The sequence below is a fragment of the Solea solea genome, chromosome 17, assembly GCF_958295425.1.
Source record: "Solea solea chromosome 17, fSolSol10.1, whole genome shotgun sequence".
Taxonomy (NCBI): domain Eukaryota; kingdom Metazoa; phylum Chordata; class Actinopteri; order Pleuronectiformes; family Soleidae; genus Solea; species Solea solea.
The window spans coordinates 14,353,405-14,375,416 of NC_081150.1; the positions used below are offsets into that span (position 1 = coordinate 14,353,405).

The window sequence follows — 22,012 nt, forward strand, 5'->3', positions numbered from 1 at the left end:
ATCTGTGAAAACCCGCTGCCGTCAAACGCTTTACACGGACGTACATTTGACGTAAAGCGCGTAACAAACATGGCGTTTCTATGAGTAGTAGTGTACTTGTCCTGTCGCCGTGAGAAATCTGCCTCCTAGTAGTTACGATTTGTTCACCTGTCACCCCTGAATACTGTGAGGAGTTTAAACTGTTTTAAATGCGTCTAACTTTGCTTTAACAACTTGTTTGACTAACTATAACGTCAACTTGCAACTGTTGAACTAACTTGTTAGTGAGCACAGGCTAGTTTTCCACCACGTTGTGTGTCTGTTTTTAAATGTAGAGTCGATTTTTGCAGCCTTTTGTTGTTTGCAACGTAAATGCCACGAACGGGCTACTCTCTAAACCCGCTGTTTACTCTATTTGCTTCAGGCTTTGATGCTGATCAATCGCTGTGTTTACATATCTGTGCTGTTCTTATTTCAGAGCTATGACGATGGTTCAGCTCTCACCAGGGAATTGAAGCCCTGCAAAGGAAAAGTTCAAGAACTATCTTACAAAAGGGAACATGTTTTGTATTCTGTGTCGCCAGGGGTATTTAAGATATGTAAGTGAAACATATGCACACAGCAGCAGCACTGGCTAATGTTTGGTTTTTGAACAGACCTCCTTTTAATGACCTGTAATCTTGACACATACTGTATTTTCCCAACTCCAGGAATCCCAGGAGCATATGCACAGTCTGCAACATCACCAAGAGCTGGAGACGGTGCTGGGCATGTGAGTTACATTTTTGTCAGATATTAAAAAAGATTACCTGTTGGACTGACCATGAATTAATCTCCACAAGTCAACAGAAAAACAACAACCCTACAGACTAAGTTCAGGTCTGAATCCAACACATTCATTTTTGAATGTGTCCCTTCACACAACTGTCATACAAAATTAGGAGACGTTTGATTACACGTTTCTTTTTTTTCAGAATAAGTAGCCCAGGTAAATGTTTGTGTTTTTCGACAAGCTGATGACCGCAACAAGGTGAGTATCTCCGGATGCCTATGTACAGTTCATCTGACAAAAAACATTTTCTGGTTTTGTGTTGATGAACAGGAACCAGCTCCATCAATGCTTTGTGTGTAAGGTTTCTACCGTGAGTTTATGTGAATACGGCCAGCACATCTCCACCGCTGAACACATAGCCAACTTGAGGAAAGTGAAGTCGAAGCCTATTTCTCTGTGTGATACTTTGACCTACAGCACCATCGGCTACCTCCGGGCAAGAAACAAAACTTTAGAGCGCAAGTAAGAATTTATTTTGCTCATCGGTTAAAAAGTCCAAAAGATTTTTCTACGCATTAAAAGGAGTGCATGTGAACTCACAACTCTTTCCTTCACAGGAATGCAAATTTGAGTTATCTGAAGCGGAGGCTGGCAGAAATACAAAAACGACAAAGAAAATCTGCACAAGTGAACGCATGGACTCATGGACCGATTCAGGAAACTCATCAGACAGGAGGAAACTATGCTGTTGTCCAAAACAAAGAGAATAAAGTGGCCAGTCAGCAAAGTCCCCTTTACCAAACAGAAACACCTCGGCACAATCAAAGTGGAAGATTGGCTGCTTCTTCAGGAGAACATGCTGGGAAAGCTTGGCATCAGGGTTTTGTTGGAGAGCACGCCCCTCAGCCTCCTCACCAGATGAGACATGATGGCAACATTTCTGTCTGCAACCAGTTTTCAGTCAATGGGCAGCACTCACAAACGGAGAGACAGTGCAACACACAAGGAAGTACCCCGGCTGACGCGCCAGAACAAATGACATGGTGTGTCTTCAGCCAATATGACCGTGATTACAGACAGTATAATGGAGTCTTTGATAAAGGCCAGAATGAGTGTGCTGCATCTTCTCAGCCAGAACTCGAGGCATCACATTCTTCTTCTAATCCTGCTCCAGAGAACACATCCACCAGTGCAGCTCCCGTAAAGCATGTCAATGTCCCCTCGATGCTGAAGCAAATCAGAAGAGCGCTGGGAGTGAGGGAGCCGTGCAGAGCAGAACGTGAAGCACGAAAGCAGAACGGTGAAGCGGCTGTTCGAGTGGCTGGTCATAGCACCGCACAACAGACTGCAACACAGAAAGCGCAACATTCAGGTGCTGGGGCTACATCCGTGCAGTCTCCACAGGTCTACACCCCTGCACCTGCAGCCCATGCTGGCGTCTCTGCTTCCAACATTGCTTCTGCTAATCCAAAGCAGACAGCTTTCAATGTGGGACAAGAAACGACTCCGCATAGTGAGACGACATCAGTGGTTGCTGATGGACTGTCAAACAACGGGGAGAGAGAATCTCAGCGGGTTCTCGCCAGCTCCGTTTCCCGCAAGGTTCGAATTGCCCACAAATCAGGAAAAAGTCAGGAAGTGAAAAAGGCTGGACTTAAACCAACGCCGAACAAGTTGCTTACTTCGTCAGGTGCCAAGAATAGACAGAGCCGGACGGGGGTTTTCAGTGATGTAAAAAGAAAGAAGCAGGACAGATTTATTGGAAGGCCCAGGTGAGAAAAACACCAGCAGGGGAGGAGCAAATGTACCTTTTATTTGGTGTATGTCTGTATTTATGCTGTACACTGTGTGTTTACAGGTTTGGAATCAAGTTGGCCAAACGTTCAAATGACCAAGCAGGCACATCACAACCACAGGACACTGACTTGCCTCTGTCTGAAGGTTTCCATTGGGACTCAATCCCATACACTCCTTCAGACATACAATTGAATTCAGCTCCTCCAGCCCAGGACACGACCAATACCAGCTCCCACAGGGAGACACAGTCTGATCCTCAGATGCAGGAACCTTGCACAGCGCAGCAGGGTGGTGGGAGCAGTCCCACAGTCACAGCAGTCTCTATCAAAGTTGAACCACAGTGGGAACATGAGAATCAAGTTTTGGGAGACAATGGCGGTGCCAAAAAGCGGCAACACAACAGCGTGAGTAGCATATTGTTCATTCCTACATGTAATTGCAAACTTCAGTTTCCTGCCACATTCTTATCGTTGTAAATAAATTGTTAATTTTCTTACAGAATAATGACTCTTTTGACAAAGATCCAGGTGTAAAAATGAAAAGAGCAAACAAAGGTAACCAGATTTTTGTGCAATTAAATCACTTAAAATACACGATACACATGGAACACAGACTGAGAAGAAAATGTTGTCCCACCAATCCTTACCGATTGCTTAAATACAGGCCAGGATCAGATGGACCAGCTGCTCTCTGTGTCTCTGCGAGAGGACGAGCTGAGCCACTCGCTGCAGGATTTGGACAAAAATCTTGTCCAGGCTCGCAGCGCCCTGCAAGCTGCTTACACGGAAGTCCAACAACTGCTGCTGTTGAGACAGCAGGTACCACACTGCCCCTACCTATAATTATGTATATATATGTATATGTGTATATTTATGTATATGTGTGTGTGTGTGTGTGTGTATATATATATGTTTATATATGTATATATATGTGTGTGTGTGTGTGTGTATATATGTATATATATATGTGTGTATATATGTATATATATGTGTGTGTGTGTGTGTGTATATATATGTATGTATGTATGTATATATGTATGCATGTGTGTGTGTGTGTGTGTATATATATATATATATGTATGTGTATATATGTATGTGTATATATGTATGTGTGTATATATGTGTATATATATATATATATATATATATATATATATATATATATATATATATATATATATATATATATATATGTATGTATATATGTATGTGTATGTATATATATAAATAAATAAACAAACATGGCTGACCCCCCTCATTGCTTCTTTTGCTGTTTCAGTTTACCTCTGAGGTCGACTGCCTGAGAACCAAGCGCATTGAGATCCTGCAGGGGATGCAAGGTAATGTACAAAAACCATACAAACAAACTTGTGCACCCTCAACAATGCAATGCATAATAACACTTTTTTTTTTTCTTAGAAGGTTACTCCAGAGCATCCCATGTATTGGAGAAAGCCAGCACCTCATCACCAGGTGGTGGTGCTGCTGCTGCTGCTGCTGCTGCTGCTACTACTCCTTTGCAACCAAGACTCTCTCCTCATCCTACCTCTAGTGCCTTCCTCATGTCCTCTGGACAGAAATCACCTGCCACAATGACTTTGTCTACTATAGCTGGACAGGCCAATCACTTTGACTCCTCAAGAACTGCTGCTGCTGCTGCTGCACCTGAAGTGCCTTTAAAACACCCCGTGCCCTTATTTCCTTCTGACCCACCGCGGCACGTCGCTGCTCCCACGCTTCCCGCTGCTGCCTTGACATCGGTGAATACTGAATCATCTGCCGGGCAGAAGGAGCAAGAGTCAAGGCAGGGGTTAAAGGACTGTGTAAAGACGGCTAGGGATGCACAGGAAGCAGTGTGGACAGTTGAAAGTGATTCTCAGGAAGAGGCGGAACGAAATCAAACTAAAGGAAGACGGTCAGCGTCAGGGAAGACTATTCCTGAAGGAGACCGAAACACGTCTGCTGCAGTGCCAGTGGACGGTGACGGTAATGAGAGTGATGACTCTGTCAAAATGATAGAGTCGGATAAAGTGCTCATAAACCTTGAATCAGAAGATGAGGACTCGCCCGACATTGTCTCAGATGTTCCTCTTCACAAAGAGTCTCGGCAGAGTCCAGCAAGTGTGGCGTTGAGTTCTGTGAGCACACAGACTTCTCAGCAACTCGTCGTTGACAGGTGAGTTCTGCCCTTTTTTTTTTTTTTGGGATGTGGAGCTCTGAAATGTCACAGGTGTGTCTTATTTGAAATATGACCGACCTTTTTTCTTCCTGATCCCTCAGAAAAAATCAGTTTAATTTGCTGGTCAAAGTTGACAAAGCTCCCGTGGGTGAGGAAATGTTTCTCGTTCTTTCAAAAGGCCCACAACAATGAAGTCGGTTCGAAACATGTCAAGCGTTTTTTATCACTCGTGTCACAGAGTCCGTCAAAGATGAGGAGCCGTCGTTGGGAGTGTTCCCGAATCACTCGGGGCCCGTACACGCCCTGCAAATCCACGGAGGCATGTTGTACACGTGTTCAGGAGACAACACGGCACGGGCCTACAGTCTGGCGGTGAGTTGCTCGTGGTTCAAAGCGCAGAGCTGTTGACTCTCAATCCATTCATGTCCACTTACGTGTGTTTATAAATGTGTACCTCGTTTGAACTCACTTTAATAACATAATGTTTCAGGCTTGAAACGTACCAACCAATGTTGTTTTGGTTCAAATTAAGAAACCTCGAAAAAAGAAAATGAACCTGTATTTTCCTCATTGCTGCGTTGCCAGACCAGGGAGTGTAAGGCGGTGTTTGACGGTCACACACACAAAGTCAACTGCCTGCTGGTGTCATCGCTCCCGAACATGTCTGCCCGCCTCTACACTGGGTCCAGTGACGAGACCGTGCGCTGTTACAGCATAAAGGTACAAACATCTCGCCGAGACCTCGACAAACTGTTTTTCATCTATTGCCACACACGCACTCATTTCTTTAAGGTGTTTTAAGTTCTTACGTTCATAAATATGTTTCATATTTTTCTGTGTTTACTGGGTTTCTGATGGGTTTTTAACCAAAAATTTAATTTGGCAGATTATAGGCCATTGATTTCCATTTGCCTGTTAAAACAAACCTGTAAAAAGCCAGCACAACCAGTGAAAGGCAGTTTTTCATTTGCAAAATAAGTGAGTACACACGCTTAAGCCTAGACATAGTATTGACTGGATCGTATCAAGTCAAAATTAGTTAGAATTGTTTGATTTAAGCCCGCTCAGTTTTTGTTGCCCATTCAAATACCTGTAAAAACAGTAAAATGCATGTTTTTCACTTGCCAGAAATGGATTACAACCCCTACCTAGTAACTGAAACGATGTTTCTGCCATGAGGGTTGTATTTGACAAATTATAGCCCACAAACTCTATTTTTTTGTCCATTAAAATGCCAGTAATAGAACCAGTAAAATTAACCATTTCAAAACCGTTAAAACTATACACGCACGTCTGTAAGCCTTGTACCCTCTCTGATTAGTTTCCTGTGTTTTTAATGCTTTATTTTCCTTTTTTATCTTTTCATTTTAACACACACACACACACACTCTGTAGTCAAATAAGTGCCTGGAGAGGATCTCCTTACAAGACCGAGTGTTGTGTCTGCACATAGCCTGGAATACTTTGTACGTCGGACTCGCCAACGGATCGGTCGCCACCTATGATTCAAAGGTGAGTTAAACAGGTTCATTTGAATTGAATTTTTACGGGTTGAAGTATTGTGGTGAAAGTAAAACGCAAGTTCTTTTGGTGTTCAGTCTCTTATTGTACAGATTCTTCTTTTTTCTGGTCAATCCTTCTCATGTACACTTTCATAATGGACTTTGTTAGGATCGTTGCTTCCCTCTCACATTATTCTCATCACCTGGGTCTCGTCAGACTCTGAAACAGCTGGACGTGTTTGAATGCCACGGCCCTCGGGGCGTGAGCTGCCTGGCCAACGCGCAGGAGGGAGCCCGCCGCGTGCTGCTGGTCGGCTCCTACGACAGCACCATCAGCGTGCGCGACGCCAAGAACGGCCTGCTGCTGCGCTCGCTGGAGGGTCACACCAAAACTGTCCTGTGTATGAAGGTATCGACGTGATTTTATTTATGACATATCTATGTGAATCAGGCCAGAAAAGGTTAATTTTATCCTCCTAAATAATATTTAAACATTTGCTGCAACATTCTACGTCATGAATTGGGGAAAAAAAAAAAAAAAACACACACACACAAACTGAATTAGTTTTGTTTGTCTTCAGGTGGTGAATGACCTGGTCTTCAGCGGCTCCAGTGACACATCCGTTCATGCTCACAATATCCATGTAAGTGTTGGTGACACTCGAGTATCAGAAGCCCGCTGTTTTAGATGTAGAGCTGCAACTATCGGTTATTTTCCGTCATCGATCAACGTGTCGTTTATTTTCAAGATTAATCGAGTAATCGTTTGGTCCATAAAATGTCAGACAGCGTTAAAGAGATGTCGATCAGTGTTCGTCGAACCTGGGAATGACGATGTCCTCGAAATGTCTTGTTTTATCCACAAACCAAAATGATGGAGTTTTAATGATTTATTTGTTATCTGGAGCAAAGAAACTAAAATATTCACTTGTTTTAATCATGAATAAAGCTTCAAAGCAATGAATCGGTTATCAAAATAGTTTAGTAATCGATTAATTGATGTTTGGATGTTAGATGATCAGAATACTAGGCAAATGTTGATATCAATTTTAAAATGTACTGTATGTTTCTTGACTTCTCTTATAAAAAGCCCTTTTTTGGCTTGTTCAGTCATAAAATTGTTTAAACAATTATATTTGGTAAAAACTGTCCATTACATGTAATTGATTTATACTATAGGGTAATATAAAGTATTTTAATGTTTACATATGAGGAAAAAGAAACTTTGCCCACCACTTATGTCAGTCTTTTTATATATTTTTATTTTTGTTGTCATAGACGGGCGAGTTGATTCGGATCTACAAGGGTCACAATCATGCCGTCACGTCGATCTCCATCTTGGGGAAAGTGATGGTCACAGCTTGTCTGGATAAGCTGGTGCGAGTGTATGAGCTACAGGTATTTACACGTCCTCCGAGCAGTTTTCTACGAGGTTTTTAAAAGCTGACAAACTGACTTTGGCATACACACTTATGGATATGCCAAATAAATTCTCCTCTGTCCTTTTTTTTTAACTTTTGGTCAATACTCACCTTACTCACAGATGAGCCGAGTTCTATTTACTGGAGATTCAGGAGCATAAAACACTGTTTTGTGATCAATGATTAATGTCTTTGTGTCCCTGCCACAGAACCACTGCCACAAATAATCCCAATAAACAACAAGAGTCAAATTATTATTTTATTCACAGTTTTGACACAGTATTAAGCAGTTTAAATAATAAGCAGTGCAACCAACCATTAATCAGTCAGGTTTGGACACGCCTTCTCATTCAGTGTTGTTTTTATCACTTTTTAAAGTGTAGTTTAATAATGAAGAGAAAGAACACACATGACTGTGATGATTATGTAGTAAACACACACAAAAAAAAACAGAATTGTGCAAAGCTGTCTTTCTGTAAAACAAAAGATGGCCACTGAAGAATCTAAAATATAACAGTTAACTCTATATTAACTATTCACGACTATGTGAAAACATCCTGTGTGCTTTTATATACTCTAGATATTTTTTATAACTTTGTATCTTTCTTCCTAGTCACACGACCGCCTGCAGGTGTACGGCGGTCACAGTGACATGGTGATGTGCATGTCCATCCATAAGAGTGTGGTAAGTCAGTCCATTCTTGACCCTTTTTTGGAGGAGGTTGACGAGTAAAGACTGAATGGTTGTGTTTTATTCCTCATTTCTAGATCTACACCGGCTGTTATGATGGCAGCATTCAAGCAGTCAAGCTAAACGTGATGAAAAACCACCGCTGCTGGGTGAAGAATGATTGCAATGATTCTTCTTTAATATGTTCCTTTTTTATGTTTTGTTCTAACTTAACATTTGCCTCTTGTCCAGTGGCATAACTGCTCTCTAATATTCGGCATGGCGGAGCATCTAGTGCAGCATCTTGTAGGAGATCACACCAACCAGAAGCTGCAGACGGTCAAGTGTCGCTGGAGAAACTGCAACTCCTTCTTCTGCACTCAGCAGTCAGTTCAGCAGGTGACGGACTAATGGCCTTTTCTTAAGCCCCGCCCCTACACTAGAGGATCTGGCCCTTCCGACGATCATGGTTGTCTTCCAATTTTAGGCTGATTTTGATTTTGAACAGATTATCTGGCCAAATGATCCTGTAGTGTGAGGGATTTAACACACGTTGCGTTCTTTTCTATTGAACCAAAACTTGTACAAGCCAAGTTGATTCCGTCTTCTCAGCCACAAAGCATTGCACACGCGCGCACATACACACACACACACACACACACACAGTGGCTATTAACTGACGACGCAGACAGTCCGCCTCCATGTCTGTTTACATTCTGAAGTCTGAGTTTCTGTGAGATCCCAAATCCCTGGAACGTCCTCCCTTAAAATCATTTGATGAAACGCCAAGTGTGTGCTCCTGCGTCAAGTCTGTGCTTTCTCAGGACTGAAAGTGTTGAAAATCGGCTACAAAAATTGTCATCCGTGTCAGATTTGAAACTCCTCTATAGTGTGGGGCAGGCTTTACAAGCGCAAGGATCTTCAGTCAGCAACGCATGAAAACTCTGCTCAGTTCGATGTTCTTCCTTCCCACAGGAGCTGCCTGTCCACATGCAGCACCACGTGCAGAAAGACAGTGAATTCAGTCATGACTGAGGGGACGCAGAGGACGCCGGGACTGTCATCCATTACAGTATTTGAGCCTTTTTTTTGTCTTTCACTTTGTTAAAAAAAAAAAACCAAGGATTTCCACTTGAATGGACACGTGGGTCTCTTTGACCTTGTGAACACTGACAGTTAATGGAGGACACACACCAAAGAAACGACATGCGCGCTCAAGCATTTCGTTTGACACCTTACTGTGCATGATAGAATCTCTTTTTGTGAAACGACTTTTGCAATAATTTGCCATTAAAATGAATCTTGTTTACATGTATATGAACGAAGGTTGCGATCTCAGCTTTATGGGTGTGTTTCAACTTCCATCGTCGCACTTTGTGCGTGAGCTAAACTATCACAGGTCATTGGTGCTGGTGGAGTTGGTGCTTTGAATTTCAAGTCCCTTGCGGTCGAGTATTTCATTCTGACGTCTTCCACAGTGTCGGAAGGGATCATTTAGTCGGAAGTAGAACAGAGAAACGACGGCTTTACTGTTAAAAATGTATAAACATGTCGTTTGTGTGTGTAAATATCACAAAATCATCAAGTCGGATTTCTTTTTTTTTTGATCAGTTCATTATTACAGATTTGATTTTTGATTTTTTTTGTCCTACACCAACAATATTTTGTTATGTTTCCTGACTCCACAGCTGACACACTGTTTCCTTCATCTCTTCCACACATTTAGTCTCTTGTCTATCGTCACTCCTACACGTGAGAGAACTTTGATCATGAGAGGATTATTTACAAAACTGCTGCTAAACATGCTCAAACACTCATCTCTTTCCGGGCAACAATAGAAAGTGAGAGTGAACACTGTCAACTTGTATGATGTAATACTTTGTGGTTTCATTTGTAATTAATACATACTGTGTGTGTACGGCAATAAACGGACAAAAATAGTCATTCTTCTGATTCACTGACTGCTTTGACTCGCACATGATGTTCGTAGCTTTACGATGTCAGTGTTTATATCGTTTACTCGGTGGGAACATGGAATCTGTTCACATGAATAGGCTCTTAGCGCACTCTGTTCACTCTGGCGGTTTAACTAAAGAGAGACTGAAGTGACGGGAACAAAACTGCTGCCGTGAATGTCCGCAGCTGAGTCGGGTGTGGGGGGAAAAAGGCGATTTAAGAGTACATGGTGAGCTGGAGCCACTGCAAAGACACAAAGAGAATATGTCGGATGAGTGAAATAGTCTTAAAATAAACAACTACAGGTTTAAATGCAGGCTTAAAGATGACCGTGAAGACAAAATGTCACAGTTTATGCTTGTTTTGGTTTGACCAAGTCTTGAAATGTCCAGTTTAAAATGATAAAACTACAAAACCAGCAAATCTTCTTATATAAATACTGTTTTTTTTGTATTCATTGAATAAATTAGGGATTATTACAGGTCCCTCAGACCATAACTGAGTTTTTGTTTGCAAACTTATTCATTTCAAGTCATGTTGCATACAATAAAATATAAAAATAACACCAAATCTTGGCTATATATGATGTACTGTACCTCCAGCACGTTGAGTTTGATGATTCCGTCTCCGTCTTTGTCAAAGGCATTGAAAGCTCCTGCAAGAGAAACACACATTCATGTGTGTGCTTTTTTTTTTTTTTTTTTTTTTAAATAAAAACCTTTGAGGCTGAGCTGCATGTGTTCCTGCAAAGATTTGGATTTGTACTCACTGAACATGCCCTCGAGCCTCACAAAGCAGCAGATGTAACTGTCGAAGTCGATGTTGAGTTGTTCGTCTGAGTAGCGCATGGCGATGATGTCGTAGAGCTGTTTGTTGAGGTGAAAGCCTTCATGTGGAGACAAAGGTTGGTGTGATATATGTGGCAAATTAGAAAGCTAAGGTATTTTATTGTATTCTGTAGAAAATTCTATTGCCATGGTTCTCAAACTGTGGTATGTGCACCAACGGTGGTACGCAAGCTTCCTCAGAAATACCAGAAATACCGTTCTACTGTATATACCGGGGGAGTGGAGGAATGTTGACCAGAGGGCGTAGAAAATTAAATGGATAATAATAGAGTCATCTTATGTGAGGAAGAGGAGGATGATGAGAGAGCAGATTATTTTATTGAGAGTAAATCTGCCCCCTGTGAAAAGTCTGTAGCTGACTCCCCAGCTTTTCTGGTTCCCAGAACGTTCTAGGAATGTTCCCTGAAGGTTCCTCCCTATGTTCTCCCAACGTTCTCCCAATGTTTTTGGTTGCACATTCGGTTCCCAGAACGTTCCCCTAACGTTACTTTGTCACAACCTTCACATAACCTTTGTAGAACGTTCCTTTGGTTTTAACGTTGGTGCTAACGGCATGAGCTCAGTATATTCTCAGGTGCTACTTGGTATAAAAGGTTTGAGAACCACTGGTCTGTTGTGAAGTGAAAAATATGTCATCTAACAGTCTAATAATTATACACATAAAGCCATTTATCAGCATTTCTGGATAAACAAAATGCAATAATAAAAATGTGCAAATAGAGTCAACGGTTATTCCCATCACGTCGCTCACCTGCATCATTAATGGCATTCCTCATCTCAAAACTGCTGATGGAGACTTTTTTGTCTTTGTTGTAACGCTTGAATATCAGCTGTAAAAAAAAAAAAGACACTGACAGTTAGTTAGGTAAAATAAAAAAAATAACATAAACAAACGTGAAAGTGACTGAAAACACTCGACCTGCCACTGCTTGATCTTTTTCCACATGTGCTTGAACTCCTGCAGGTTCAGCTTTCCTGTCCCGTCCGTCTGGAAGAAGTTCAGTCATAGAAAAACCAAAAGTGCAGATTTTGATCTAGTGGAGATCACAGGAGGGATTCAAACCAACAACCTGCCGATGCCACTTTCACACGTCTCAGAAAGGATACGTCCATTAAAGCGATCATACTGCGACACGTCTCGAGGCTGAAACCTTCTTCCGTCTTTATTTCGCTATCTGTGGAGACAGTAACGTTTAACGTCGAGACTCAGACTGATTACATCAATGACAGCTCGTCTGTCCGGCGCACTCACGTTTGGCGAGCACGTTCTTCATGATGGTCTTGAGTTCATTGGCACAGATCTGCATGTCCTGGTGGGAAAACACGTTTTGTGTCAGCTCAAATTAAACACGCGGTGTTCACCCGTCATCGTCCTCAGTCTCACTGGTACTCACGTCACCAGAAATCTGTTGGTAAATGGCCCTGAAATGTTTTTCCTCGTCTGTCTCCTCGGGTTCTAGCAGTTTATGCTGAGGACATTGAAACAAAATGTAGAAAAAGAAGACACATGACACTTGTTGCTGGAATTAAAAGTAAAACAGATTTTTAGAGCAGAGAATAAGAAAACAGTATCATCTGCATAGAGAGTGATATTTTCTAACTGCCTTGTTGCCTGATTTTGTTCCATCACTGCATGTTTTGATTTAATTATGTGTGCATTTCCCCACTGCGCCACAGGAGAGCAGCACATGTGCAACTAAACCGAGCACTCATGGGAAAACAGGTGCAGCTGAGCCACTTGAGATCATTTGGCTTCAAACTTGGTTTTATTATTCGCGGCAACGTTATTTGACCTAGTCAAGATTGCATTACGGGGTCATCGGTGCAAGGCAATTATGATGAGGCCAAAGGTCAAAGTTCATTTTGACACAAAAAAGTTGCCATCGATACACATTCACGTTAAACACAACCTTTGGTTTCTTCCTCTTCTCCCCCTGAATGTCGTCGTGCTCAATCTCTTTGTTGGCGCGCGCTCTGTCTGACACAAACACAATAGGCTGGCAAGTAGGTAATGGCCGTGGTTTTTCAGCGGAGAGAAGGGAGTTAAAAGACAAAGGAAACAGAAAAGAGAAAATTAATATAGATCTTCCACCATATACAATCTGTGTATTCAATGATGGCATTAACGACAGCTGCCAATGTCGCCCGAAGTTGACATGACAGACAGAAGAAGGGGGTGGGGGGAGCAGAGTTTAACAGCAAATGCGTTACCTTTCCTTTCTTTTTCTCGTCTTGCTGATTCCCAGTAAGACGAGGAGGAACGGGAGGATGAAATGAGATGAAGAGGAGGAAAAAACACTCAGACATTGAAGTTTGTTAGTCATACTTGTGAGGAGAGAAAATGAGTGAAACACGTGCACTAGGAGAAGAAAGACATTTCAAGAGCAAAGTTTGGATGGAATTTATAGAATTCCAAACTTGGATTTACAGTCAAGTGATATTGCGGCATGAAAGCAGATCGTAGTCACAGTGGTCTCCACATACAAGGAAGGAAGGAGGGTAAATGGGTAGAAAGGAAGGTGGGTAAATAGGTAGGTAGGTAGGTAGGTAAATTTCACCACTGCAGTATTGGTCCAAATTATTATTCAAATAAACCCACTTTGTCCCTGCTACTTCGTTAATCAACTTGCAAACCTGTGTTTTGCCAGTCTCGATGGTGTTCTCCGTTTCCCTGTGATGGAAAAACAGACACATTAGGATTCCTATGACGTGATGCTGGTGCTATATTTCGCAGTTTCACTGTCAACAATCCCCCATAATAACGTCATGAGCAGCATCTCGCCGGCCCCACCCTCAGAGCTCCTTACTCGGAAGTGCTCTTCTTCTCGGAGAAAACCCTGAGGATGTATTCGCCCTCTTCATGGGGCTCAAAGGTCGTGGGGATGATGGCGTACTCCCCAGGAGGCAAACAGAAACGTTCGGTCACCTCTCGTAGATTAATGTAGCTTTTGCATTTAGCTACGGAGGCTGTGTACAAGAAGAAATCCTTCTCGAGATGTTGATCTTCCCCTTGCATCTGTGGATGGAAATAGTGAGATTTAGAAATCGGAATTAGATCGTTCCACAGGTTCTCTATTTTCCCTACAGTACTTTATGTCTATTAGTTGGATATTATGCTCTGTCGTATCAACGAGCACATTATCTCATCACTCACATTTACATATTTTGCAAAAAGCCAAATAATGGGTAAATCTGACGATTATTCCCAAAAAGTGTCTTGAAACACTATAATACATTTCTCGTGTCACTACATGTACTGCACACACAACTCTTTGGAGTCACAGGTCAATGTAATGGAAAGTAATGTCCTTCACCGAGATGGTCATACCTCCTCTGGTACCTGCAGAGACACACAGGACATGATAGTTTAAATCCAGTGGATGCAGATGTATGGAAAGATACCAGGAGGAAACATGGGATGTTAAAGTTCTTGTACCTCGTAGATAGAAAACCCGATGGTGAGGAATTTAGCTCCTTGGAAGCGTTGCTTCCGTCGGCCTTTCTGCATCAGAGCCACAACAACGGTGCAGCCCACCTTTCCATCCTCTGGTTCATCATCCTCCTCATAAAGTTGCATCCGGTACTGGGGGTTTGTCCAAAATGTGCCTGGAAAATGCAAGACGTCATTCTGCTGACTGGAGTTTTATGAGACTTAATCCCTTCCCCGGTGACTGGCCACCAGTCTGCTTCCAAAAAAGCTACCAAAAAAAACCACCAAGACTTACTTGGGAAGTTCCTGCAGCCGCCAGCAGAGCTGCCTCTCACCCAGCGGCCCTCATTGACCGATACCGTCCAGCTGTGTCTTTCGTCACCCTGCAGGGCGTCGGGGGTCAAATTGCACATCTCCAGTTTGGTGAAGTTCCTCTTGAACTCGTCGAAAGACATCCTGGATAGGAACACGAAAGAGGAAGCTGGTAAGAGAAAAACTTTCCTTTCCTGAGGGGTTTTTACCATCTTTTTTGGAATGGGTTGCTTCCCACGGAGGTTGTATTATTCTTTATAGATGGTAAATCGAGCTAAATGAATGTGTTAGAATCAGTGTGGTAATGTTACAAAGTACTGAAGTACAAAATTCCCGTATCTGTACTTTACTTTGTGATTTGTATTTCTAGCAACTTTTACTCCGCTAAATTTCCTCTAACTGTCTTTGTTACTCGTTACTACCAAATAAAATCAGAAGAAGAAGAAGAGTTGGTATTATGGTCTGGATTTATATAGAGCTTTTCTAGTCTTGATGAGCTGTTTACTGTATAGTTTCCACCCATTCCACATGGGGTTAAGTGTCTTGCTCAAGGACACATAGACTAGCAGAGCCAGAAATTGAACCCATAACCTTCCAGTTGAAAGACAACTCACCCTACCACTGTGCTACCATGGCTCCAACCTCACTCCTTCCTTTTTAAGTACATTTTATATCAGAAAATTGCTTTGGATACTTAAGTAAAAGTCTTAAAAGTATATGACATTAACTGTACTTAAGTAATATTATATTACAGTATATAGTATCTGGTAAGATGCTTGTACTTTTACTCAAGTATCCCTTTAAGGTAAAAATGTAAAAGGTACAGCTGATGGTGTTTGATTTTAGAAGAATACCAACCAACTGAATTCATGGTGAATTATTGTGAATGATTCTAAAAATGGGCCAAAATAAAATGTTAAATAAATGTCACACCAGTTTCACTTACCAGAACTCACTGGACTCGACAGTCTGTTTTTTTAAGTTCTCCTTATCCGCGATGGAAATAGTCGACCACTCCTCTGAGCTATGGAAAAATAAAACCACACCAATAAAACCGTGTCAACATTCTGCGGCGGCAGTTTCTCATTTCCGACCTGAGGCGCGTTAGTGACACATTATGTACCAGGACTGCAGCAACACTGTCAAGACTCGAGGCAATAAATTCTCACCTTGCATTCCACGGTCCCTTCCACAGCACGCGGCCCCAAGGATTGCGCAGGCGAATCAGGCGGATTCTGGAGTCCTTTGCAACTTCATCACACTGACGATGACAAGTCATTAGTTTTAATGGGAAAGTACATTATTTACATTATTTATTTTATTTTTTTTTTTTTTTTAATTTTGCAGTTACGGCCAGACAGCATTCAACTGTACCTCCTCCAGGGCTATGATGGAGTAGGCATGACCTCTGATCAGCCCCTGTGCCGTTCGAGTCTCCAGTTCACTGGCTGAGACAACCTGAGAGGTACAACATACATACACACACGTCGAGAGGAAATATTTATCACCAAGTGCAACTAAATTGTTAAATTATGAAAGGGTTAAACTCTGAGCTCTCATTCCCTACTGTTTTTCGTTTTTAAATGGTTGTAATTTATTAAATGATCTATTAGATAACTATATATATATATTTATATATATATATATAGTTTATTTATATATATATATATATATATATATATAGTTGATTTATATAGTATATTAACAGTTTTCCACAAAGTGGAACAAAATATATACAAATATGGTACGGATGCATTAATCTATGCTAAATACGATGGCTAAAGTGGGATGACAAAAATCAAACTCTAAATCAGCTAATCCTTCTTGTTGAAAAAGGCAAAATTGCATGGGGAAATGATCAATTAATGGTTATTATTTGTGTTATTTGTGCTGATATGAGATTTTTTGTTGTTTTTCGACACTCATGCATATTTCTTTTCTTTCCCAGGTTGGATTATGTTAATTGGTCACTGCAGCACGTCCATTGTGTCTTCCTGTGTTTTCCACGCTCTTATTCGACCACTCACGTCGATGGAGCAGCCCATCAGCGAGCCTCTCTCGAGCGCCTTCCTCATGATGCTGTAGAGATCTTTGGGCGCCTCGGCCAAGTCAAAGAACTCGGTAACTCCGCCTGTGAAATCCTCCATGGCCTCCAGTGTGTTCCCCCCTTTCAGTGCCTCATAAGACCCGTGCAGCCTGAGAGAGACAGAGGTAAAAATCATTCTGTTCAGTGCACGGACATGTTTGTTTGTTATCTGAGGCATAGATTCTACACAGCGTCTGGAGCCAATGTGGGAAAAAAAATATGCAAATGTTAAAGGTCTTAAAATAGGTTTTACCTCCAAATGTAATGTAATGAGGTTATAAGTCAGTGGTTTCACATGTAAATCATCTACACCCATGGTTCTCAATCTGTGGTACGTATACCACGAGTGGTACTTGGAGGAAAATCAGAAATACTGGAATTTTGACCACAGTGTGTAGAAAAATTATAAATTAAATCAATATTCATCAATATTTTCTCAGGTATTTAAAGTGTGAGAACCACAGATAACTGTTCAAATTAATCCAATCTGATGTTTCTGTGCATGCGACATCAACAGACTTATCTTACTTTGCGTAAGCCTTTTCCAGAAGAGCGCTCCAGAACTCGTTCTTCCTGAAGGACTTGGTGAACACCAGCTTGTTGTTGCAGGTGGGAATGCGGTCGTCCACAACCACATCGACCCACTCCCCGTAACGCCAGAACTGAAAAGCAGGGCACAAGGTGAAAGTGGGTAGTTAGTAATGAGACGATGAGTCTAACCTACTGTATAAATACTAAAAAGCAAACTGAGTCACTGCAAAAAAACTAAACAAAACAGGGCACGATTTCGAGGAAATTTTAGCTGAAAATGTGACATAGAATAAAAACCTGGAAATGGAAGATGCCAGCGTAGTTCTCAGTGAAGCTCTGATCTCTTGGAATGACTCTGTACAGCAGCTTCTCATTCAGCGTCAGACAGGCGATGGCGGCGAGCAGCCAGCAGTCACCTGTCAGGAGCAGAATCACGAGATATGAAACAAACGCAAACCACATCACTGCAGGTGTCAATAACTGAACAGGGTCATTCCAGTTGTTCCTCTGCTTTCCATACCAGGCATTATAGGTCTCATTTATATTTTCTGTACTTCTACTACTCTGTCGGTCTGTTTCTGCTTGTAAACACACAGGATTTTGGCATATAGCTGAATATTTATTAGCTGTTTCTTTTATTGTTACATATTTATTTATTTATTTACAATGAAAATCAAAAGTTGGGAAAATCTGGAATATCTGAAAAACTAGCAGGAAATAAAGTTACTTTACAAGTCAAAGTCCAAAATTACCCAATTCTCCTTGACAGATGTCAGTCCTGTTGGCTCCATCTATGATGAAGTGAGGGCTTTGACAAATTTCCTGTCGTAAAGAAAAACCAGAATTAAGAGATGTTTCTGAACATATTCTGCAACATGTTTTTATTCTATTTCTCTCATCATGAAAGACTGGGCAAGATGAAATGACAGATGAGGTATGTTTATTTGATGAAACAAAATGTTTGGCCCTGGTTGTGCCACAAGACTAACGGACTAAAAGACTGATGAGGTCAATAGTAGGACAAATCTGAAGCACCTTTTCAATTCTCTACCCTTTTCAATTTCATGGATGATAACAATAAGACTTATGATTAAGGCCTCCAGACCGCTTCAACTTCCAGAGAAAGAAGAGCCGTTGTTGGGCCTTCTTCACCAGGTGTGAAGTATTCACACTTCAGGAGAGGTCAGAGGAAATGTGCCCAGGAACTTTATGCTGTTTACACGCTCCACCTCCTCTCCATGTATGCTGAGGGGAGCGTGTTCAGTCTTCCTGGACCTCCTGTAGTCCACTATGACCTCCTCGGTCTTAACTTACTGTAAAGGCTTTTAATCCAGATAAGTGATAATATTGTATATTGTATACTGAAAACTCAGTTGTTTTTTTCTGATCAGAAAAAAAATAATTTATAGAATTAGAGCAGGTAAATGTTTTGTTTTTAATAGTTCTTGTACATCAGTTTGCCATTTTAAACTAATGGTCACAAAAATGATATTTATTGTTTTCTGTAGTGGTCAGCATTTAAACGTCATGACAATTTAAACTCTGCTTGACATGATTTGCGATATATGGACTTGACCCTGAAACTGAAAACGAGTTGGAGAGATTTCCCAGGCTGGGCTGGACGTTGGACCACGGGTCGCCCTCTGACTTTCACTGCATATTTGTGAGAAGTCAGCTGTTAGAGGTCAGCGGGTCACGACTCTTTAGTCCTCTGGACAAGTGCTAATGCTGCACTGAGCACAGCAAAGCCCTCACCTCATAACTACATGGCGCTGTCAGGGCAGCAAGGTTGACAGCTTCAGTGGGAATCTTGAATCTTCTGCCAAATTAGGCAGCTGTCATCAGGGATATATTTATGCTGGAGCTCTCTTTTAAAGCAACGTACAGGTCATGGAAGCAATTTCATGTCATGGGATTGAATGGGTTTTGTAAAAGTGATTTCTAATCTCTGGATTTGGAATGACAATGGAAAATTATATTTCTGTTATGTACATGTGTAACTGGCTGTTTCCTCCTTATTTGCTATGTTTCTTGGTGTTTTTTATTAGTTTATTTATTATTAGTTAACACAAAGAAGTACATTGAAATCTTTTGAGATCCATTGGGCCAAACTATAAATTCTAAAAATGATGTTATATCCCAAATGTTCCCAGAAGATTAATAACATTAAAAATAAAGATTTACCTTTAGAGTTTATTCACATGATACTTTGGCAGAAACTTAAGTCCTGTAATGACACAACTGACCATAACTACAGCTGTAGAAATGCAGCCTCATGTTCCAAATTTAGAGTGGACACCTCTGCTGACCCCTTGATGTGACTCATGTATCAATGATCTCATGTCAATGTTTTTAGAGGCAATTTCGTCAGCCATTAAGGCAGCAATTAGAGGTTCATATTTCCCTGGATTTCAACAAGGCAGCAATTTGAAATTAAATATTGTTTGGATCTCATTCATTTGCAAATAAGCAATCTTGACTTTTTCTTGTGTGAGCGAATGGTCAACGAGCGAATGGATGGAGACAATAAACCTCAATAAGTCCCCAAATTAAACTGATTAATCTAACTACTTTAACTCCAGTAATCTCTCTGCATTGAATATACTCAGATTTAAATTGTACAGTCCTACTATGTATAGTTATTTGCTTTGTTGCTGAGAAATTATAACTTATAAAGTGTGAAGCTAGGAGCTTAGTTTAGCATATAAAAAAAACTGGAAATGGGAGTGAAAGTGCTAGCTTAACTCTCTCCTGGGTATAAAAATATACCACCAGCATGTCTAAATCTCACAAATGTACACACTAAACAATATAGTTTGTTTATTCAGGTTGGCTGTGTCCTCTACTAGCCTTGGTGCTAAGCTAACCTAAGACAGGCTAAGCTGACAGTTTATAGTTATCAGACACATACATTAGTTAGTAACATCGTTGTTTTCAAATGAAGTGCAGAGTAATTCAAATAACAATATTTTTAAATAATTGTGGTAAGTTGTGCGTGTGTGTGTGTGTGTGTGTGTGTGTGTGTGTGTGTAAAATAGTAATATAAAAAAACATAATGATACAAGTGATATTACAAAAGCTGTTGTTATGCCATGTATTGATTTAATTTTATTCCCAAGAACATAAATGGTTAAATGGTCTTATATAGCCATACACAAATTGTTCATACTGGGGCACACGGTTGGTGTAGTTGGAGTTTGCATGTTCTCCCCTGTGTTTGTGGGTTTTCTCCGGTTTCCTCAGACAGATTTGGGGATAAGGCAAATTAGACACTTTTCAAACTGACTGTAGGTGTGAGTGGACGGTTGTTTGACTGTTGTTACCCTGTCTTTTGCCCTATGTCAGCTGGGATTGGCACCAAAGCCCCCTGCAACCAAAGTGTGGTTAAATGTCACCCCCCCAAGCGTTAGTCTATCAGTGTTTACATTTGTGTCAGTTTGCTGCCATGAAGTACAGTACAGTACAGTACTGTGAGTCAAGGGACATATAGCATGTCTCGTACTCTCTTCATGCCAGACCTAAAGTTTAATGGCTGCAGATCAGACCCATTTGCTGTCAGGCTTTCACAATAAACCGAACGCCAATCAAAGATTTGTGTTTCAAGAACACGTGAAAACCTGAGACCAACACTGCTCAGACACTATGCTGCCCACTCATGGCAGAGAATGTTCCTCGATCAGCTGTTTGTGACTGTAGAAGGTGATAACCTCGGAGAATGCACCCGCAACCATTCAGCCCAATCAACGTGACATCCAATCTGTGTGCAGTGGAGTAAGTGATGAGACACGTACAGATTTTAGAGGAGAGCATTTGCAAACATGTTGAGTTGATCTTGGGCCTACACTTAATGGATGTGATAATGATGAAAGACTGGCACTCACCGAGGGGCGTTTCCACTCAAACTTCATGGCAGGTCTGTGACTGTAGAAGAGTGAGGATTCATTTGCAGGGAACAGGGGGTCCTCAAACAGAACCTTCTTCTTCACATATTTGTCTCGCAGCTCCAGAAATGTCTTCAGGCGCTTGGCATCTTTGACGGCCTCGTTTCTGCTCAGAATCGCAGAGTAGATTGAGTTCGCACCAGCAGGAGCATAATCAGCTTTTTCATCAGGCTCGAATGACGCTTCACGTTCAAGAAGCACTTTCACCTTTGTCTCTTCCACAACTGGCTCTCTCTTGTCATGTTTTCTGTCCCCCATCTTATGAGTGTTTACCTTAGACTTTGGCATTTCTCTTTCAGAGAGCAGTTCATGAAGTAAAGTCCTTCCTTAGTTGTAGAAACAGAGAATGAACTTGCAAAACAGCCCAAAGAAACTTCCTGTGCCCTCCTCCCTGACTCTGGTGATCACTTTTAGTTCCTTTTAAAATACTGTGGACAGTCACCAACCGACATGCAGCTTCTCACACAAACACTCCCACAGTCACTGTTGTGTCCCTGGACCTAAATATAGGCCTCTTTTAAGGAGGGGAGGAGGCTTCTCAGAGAGAGACCCTGACTGTCAGGGGTGTTGACTGAAATCTATACCATGA

The 22,012-nt window shown here is 41.4% G+C and overlaps 2 protein-coding genes across 5 annotated transcripts; one reads left to right on the plus strand and one right to left on the minus strand.

The window, feature by feature from the left end:
* The first annotated feature begins 20 nt into the window (after window positions 1-20).
* znf106b (zinc finger protein 106b) lies at window positions 21-10,263 on the plus strand. 3 transcript variants are annotated; one of them, XM_058614186.1, is made up of 21 exons: window positions 21-165; window positions 458-578; window positions 690-751; window positions 1,082-1,273; window positions 1,369-2,523; window positions 2,610-2,952; window positions 3,048-3,102; window positions 3,212-3,366; window positions 3,827-3,887; window positions 3,967-4,723; window positions 4,828-4,874; window positions 4,965-5,098; window positions 5,312-5,446; window positions 6,122-6,238; window positions 6,398-6,637; window positions 6,810-6,872; window positions 7,507-7,626; window positions 8,263-8,334; window positions 8,418-8,489; window positions 8,572-8,718; window positions 9,295-10,263. In XM_058614186.1, the coding sequence occupies exons 2-21, from the start codon at window positions 540-542 to the stop codon at window positions 9,352-9,354; spliced, it is 4,026 nt and encodes a 1,341-aa protein (XP_058470169.1). In that variant the 5' UTR covers window positions 21-165; window positions 458-539; the 3' UTR covers window positions 9,355-10,263. The 3 variants fall into 3 exon arrangements, with proteins under 3 accessions (XP_058470169.1, XP_058470171.1, XP_058470170.1); XM_058614188.1 differs by having other exon boundaries at window positions 6,446-6,637; XM_058614187.1 differs by having other exon boundaries at window positions 3,970-4,723.
* On the minus strand, window positions 7,896-21,908 carry capn3b (calpain 3b). 2 transcript variants are annotated; one of them, XM_058614191.1, is made up of 23 exons: window positions 21,364-21,908; window positions 18,235-18,304; window positions 17,780-17,898; window positions 17,480-17,613; window positions 16,893-17,061; window positions 16,240-16,323; window positions 16,035-16,126; window positions 15,812-15,889; window positions 14,849-15,009; window positions 14,560-14,729; window positions 14,452-14,463; window positions 13,931-14,139; window positions 13,758-13,794; window positions 13,335-13,358; window positions 13,034-13,120; window positions 12,518-12,592; window positions 12,376-12,433; window positions 12,231-12,298; window positions 12,043-12,111; window positions 11,875-11,953; window positions 11,045-11,161; window positions 10,872-10,930; window positions 7,896-10,518 (listed from the first exon to the last, which is right to left on the minus strand). In XM_058614191.1, exons 1-23 carry the CDS (start codon window positions 21,709-21,711, stop codon window positions 10,492-10,494), a joined length of 2,346 nt encoding a protein of 781 aa, XP_058470174.1. In that variant the 5' UTR covers window positions 21,712-21,908; the 3' UTR covers window positions 7,896-10,491. The 2 variants fall into 2 exon arrangements, with proteins under 2 accessions (XP_058470174.1, XP_058470173.1); XM_058614190.1 differs by lacking the exons at window positions 13,335-13,358; window positions 14,560-14,729; window positions 14,849-15,009; ... (6 more) ...; window positions 18,235-18,304; window positions 21,364-21,908 and having other exon boundaries at window positions 14,452-14,459.
* Window positions 21,909-22,012: the final 104 nt, after the last annotated feature.

Excerpts from the sequence above, each read along its gene's own strand:
- znf106b (XM_058614186.1), top strand. The coding sequence starts at position 540 with ATGTTTTGTATTCTGTGTCGCCAGGGGTATTTAAGATAT. Across the intron at positions 752-1,081 it reads CTGGAGACGGTGCTGGGCAT|GAACCAGCTCCATCAATGCT; the intron begins GTGAGTTACATT and ends GTTGATGAACAG. Across the intron at positions 5,447-6,121 it reads TGCGCTGTTACAGCATAAAG|TCAAATAAGTGCCTGGAGAG; the intron begins GTACAAACATCT and ends CACACTCTGTAG.
- capn3b (XM_058614191.1), bottom strand. The coding sequence starts at position 21,711 with ATGCCAAAGTCTAAGGTAAACACTCATAAGATGGGGGACAGAAAACAT. Across the intron at positions 16,324-16,892 it reads TGATGGGCTGCTCCATCGAC|GTTGTCTCAGCCAGTGAACT; the intron begins GTGAGTGGTCGA and ends TGTACCTCTCAG. Across the intron at positions 13,795-13,930 it reads GAGAAGAAGAGCACTTCCGA|GGAAACGGAGAACACCATCG; the intron begins GTAAGGAGCTCT and ends TTTCCATCACAG.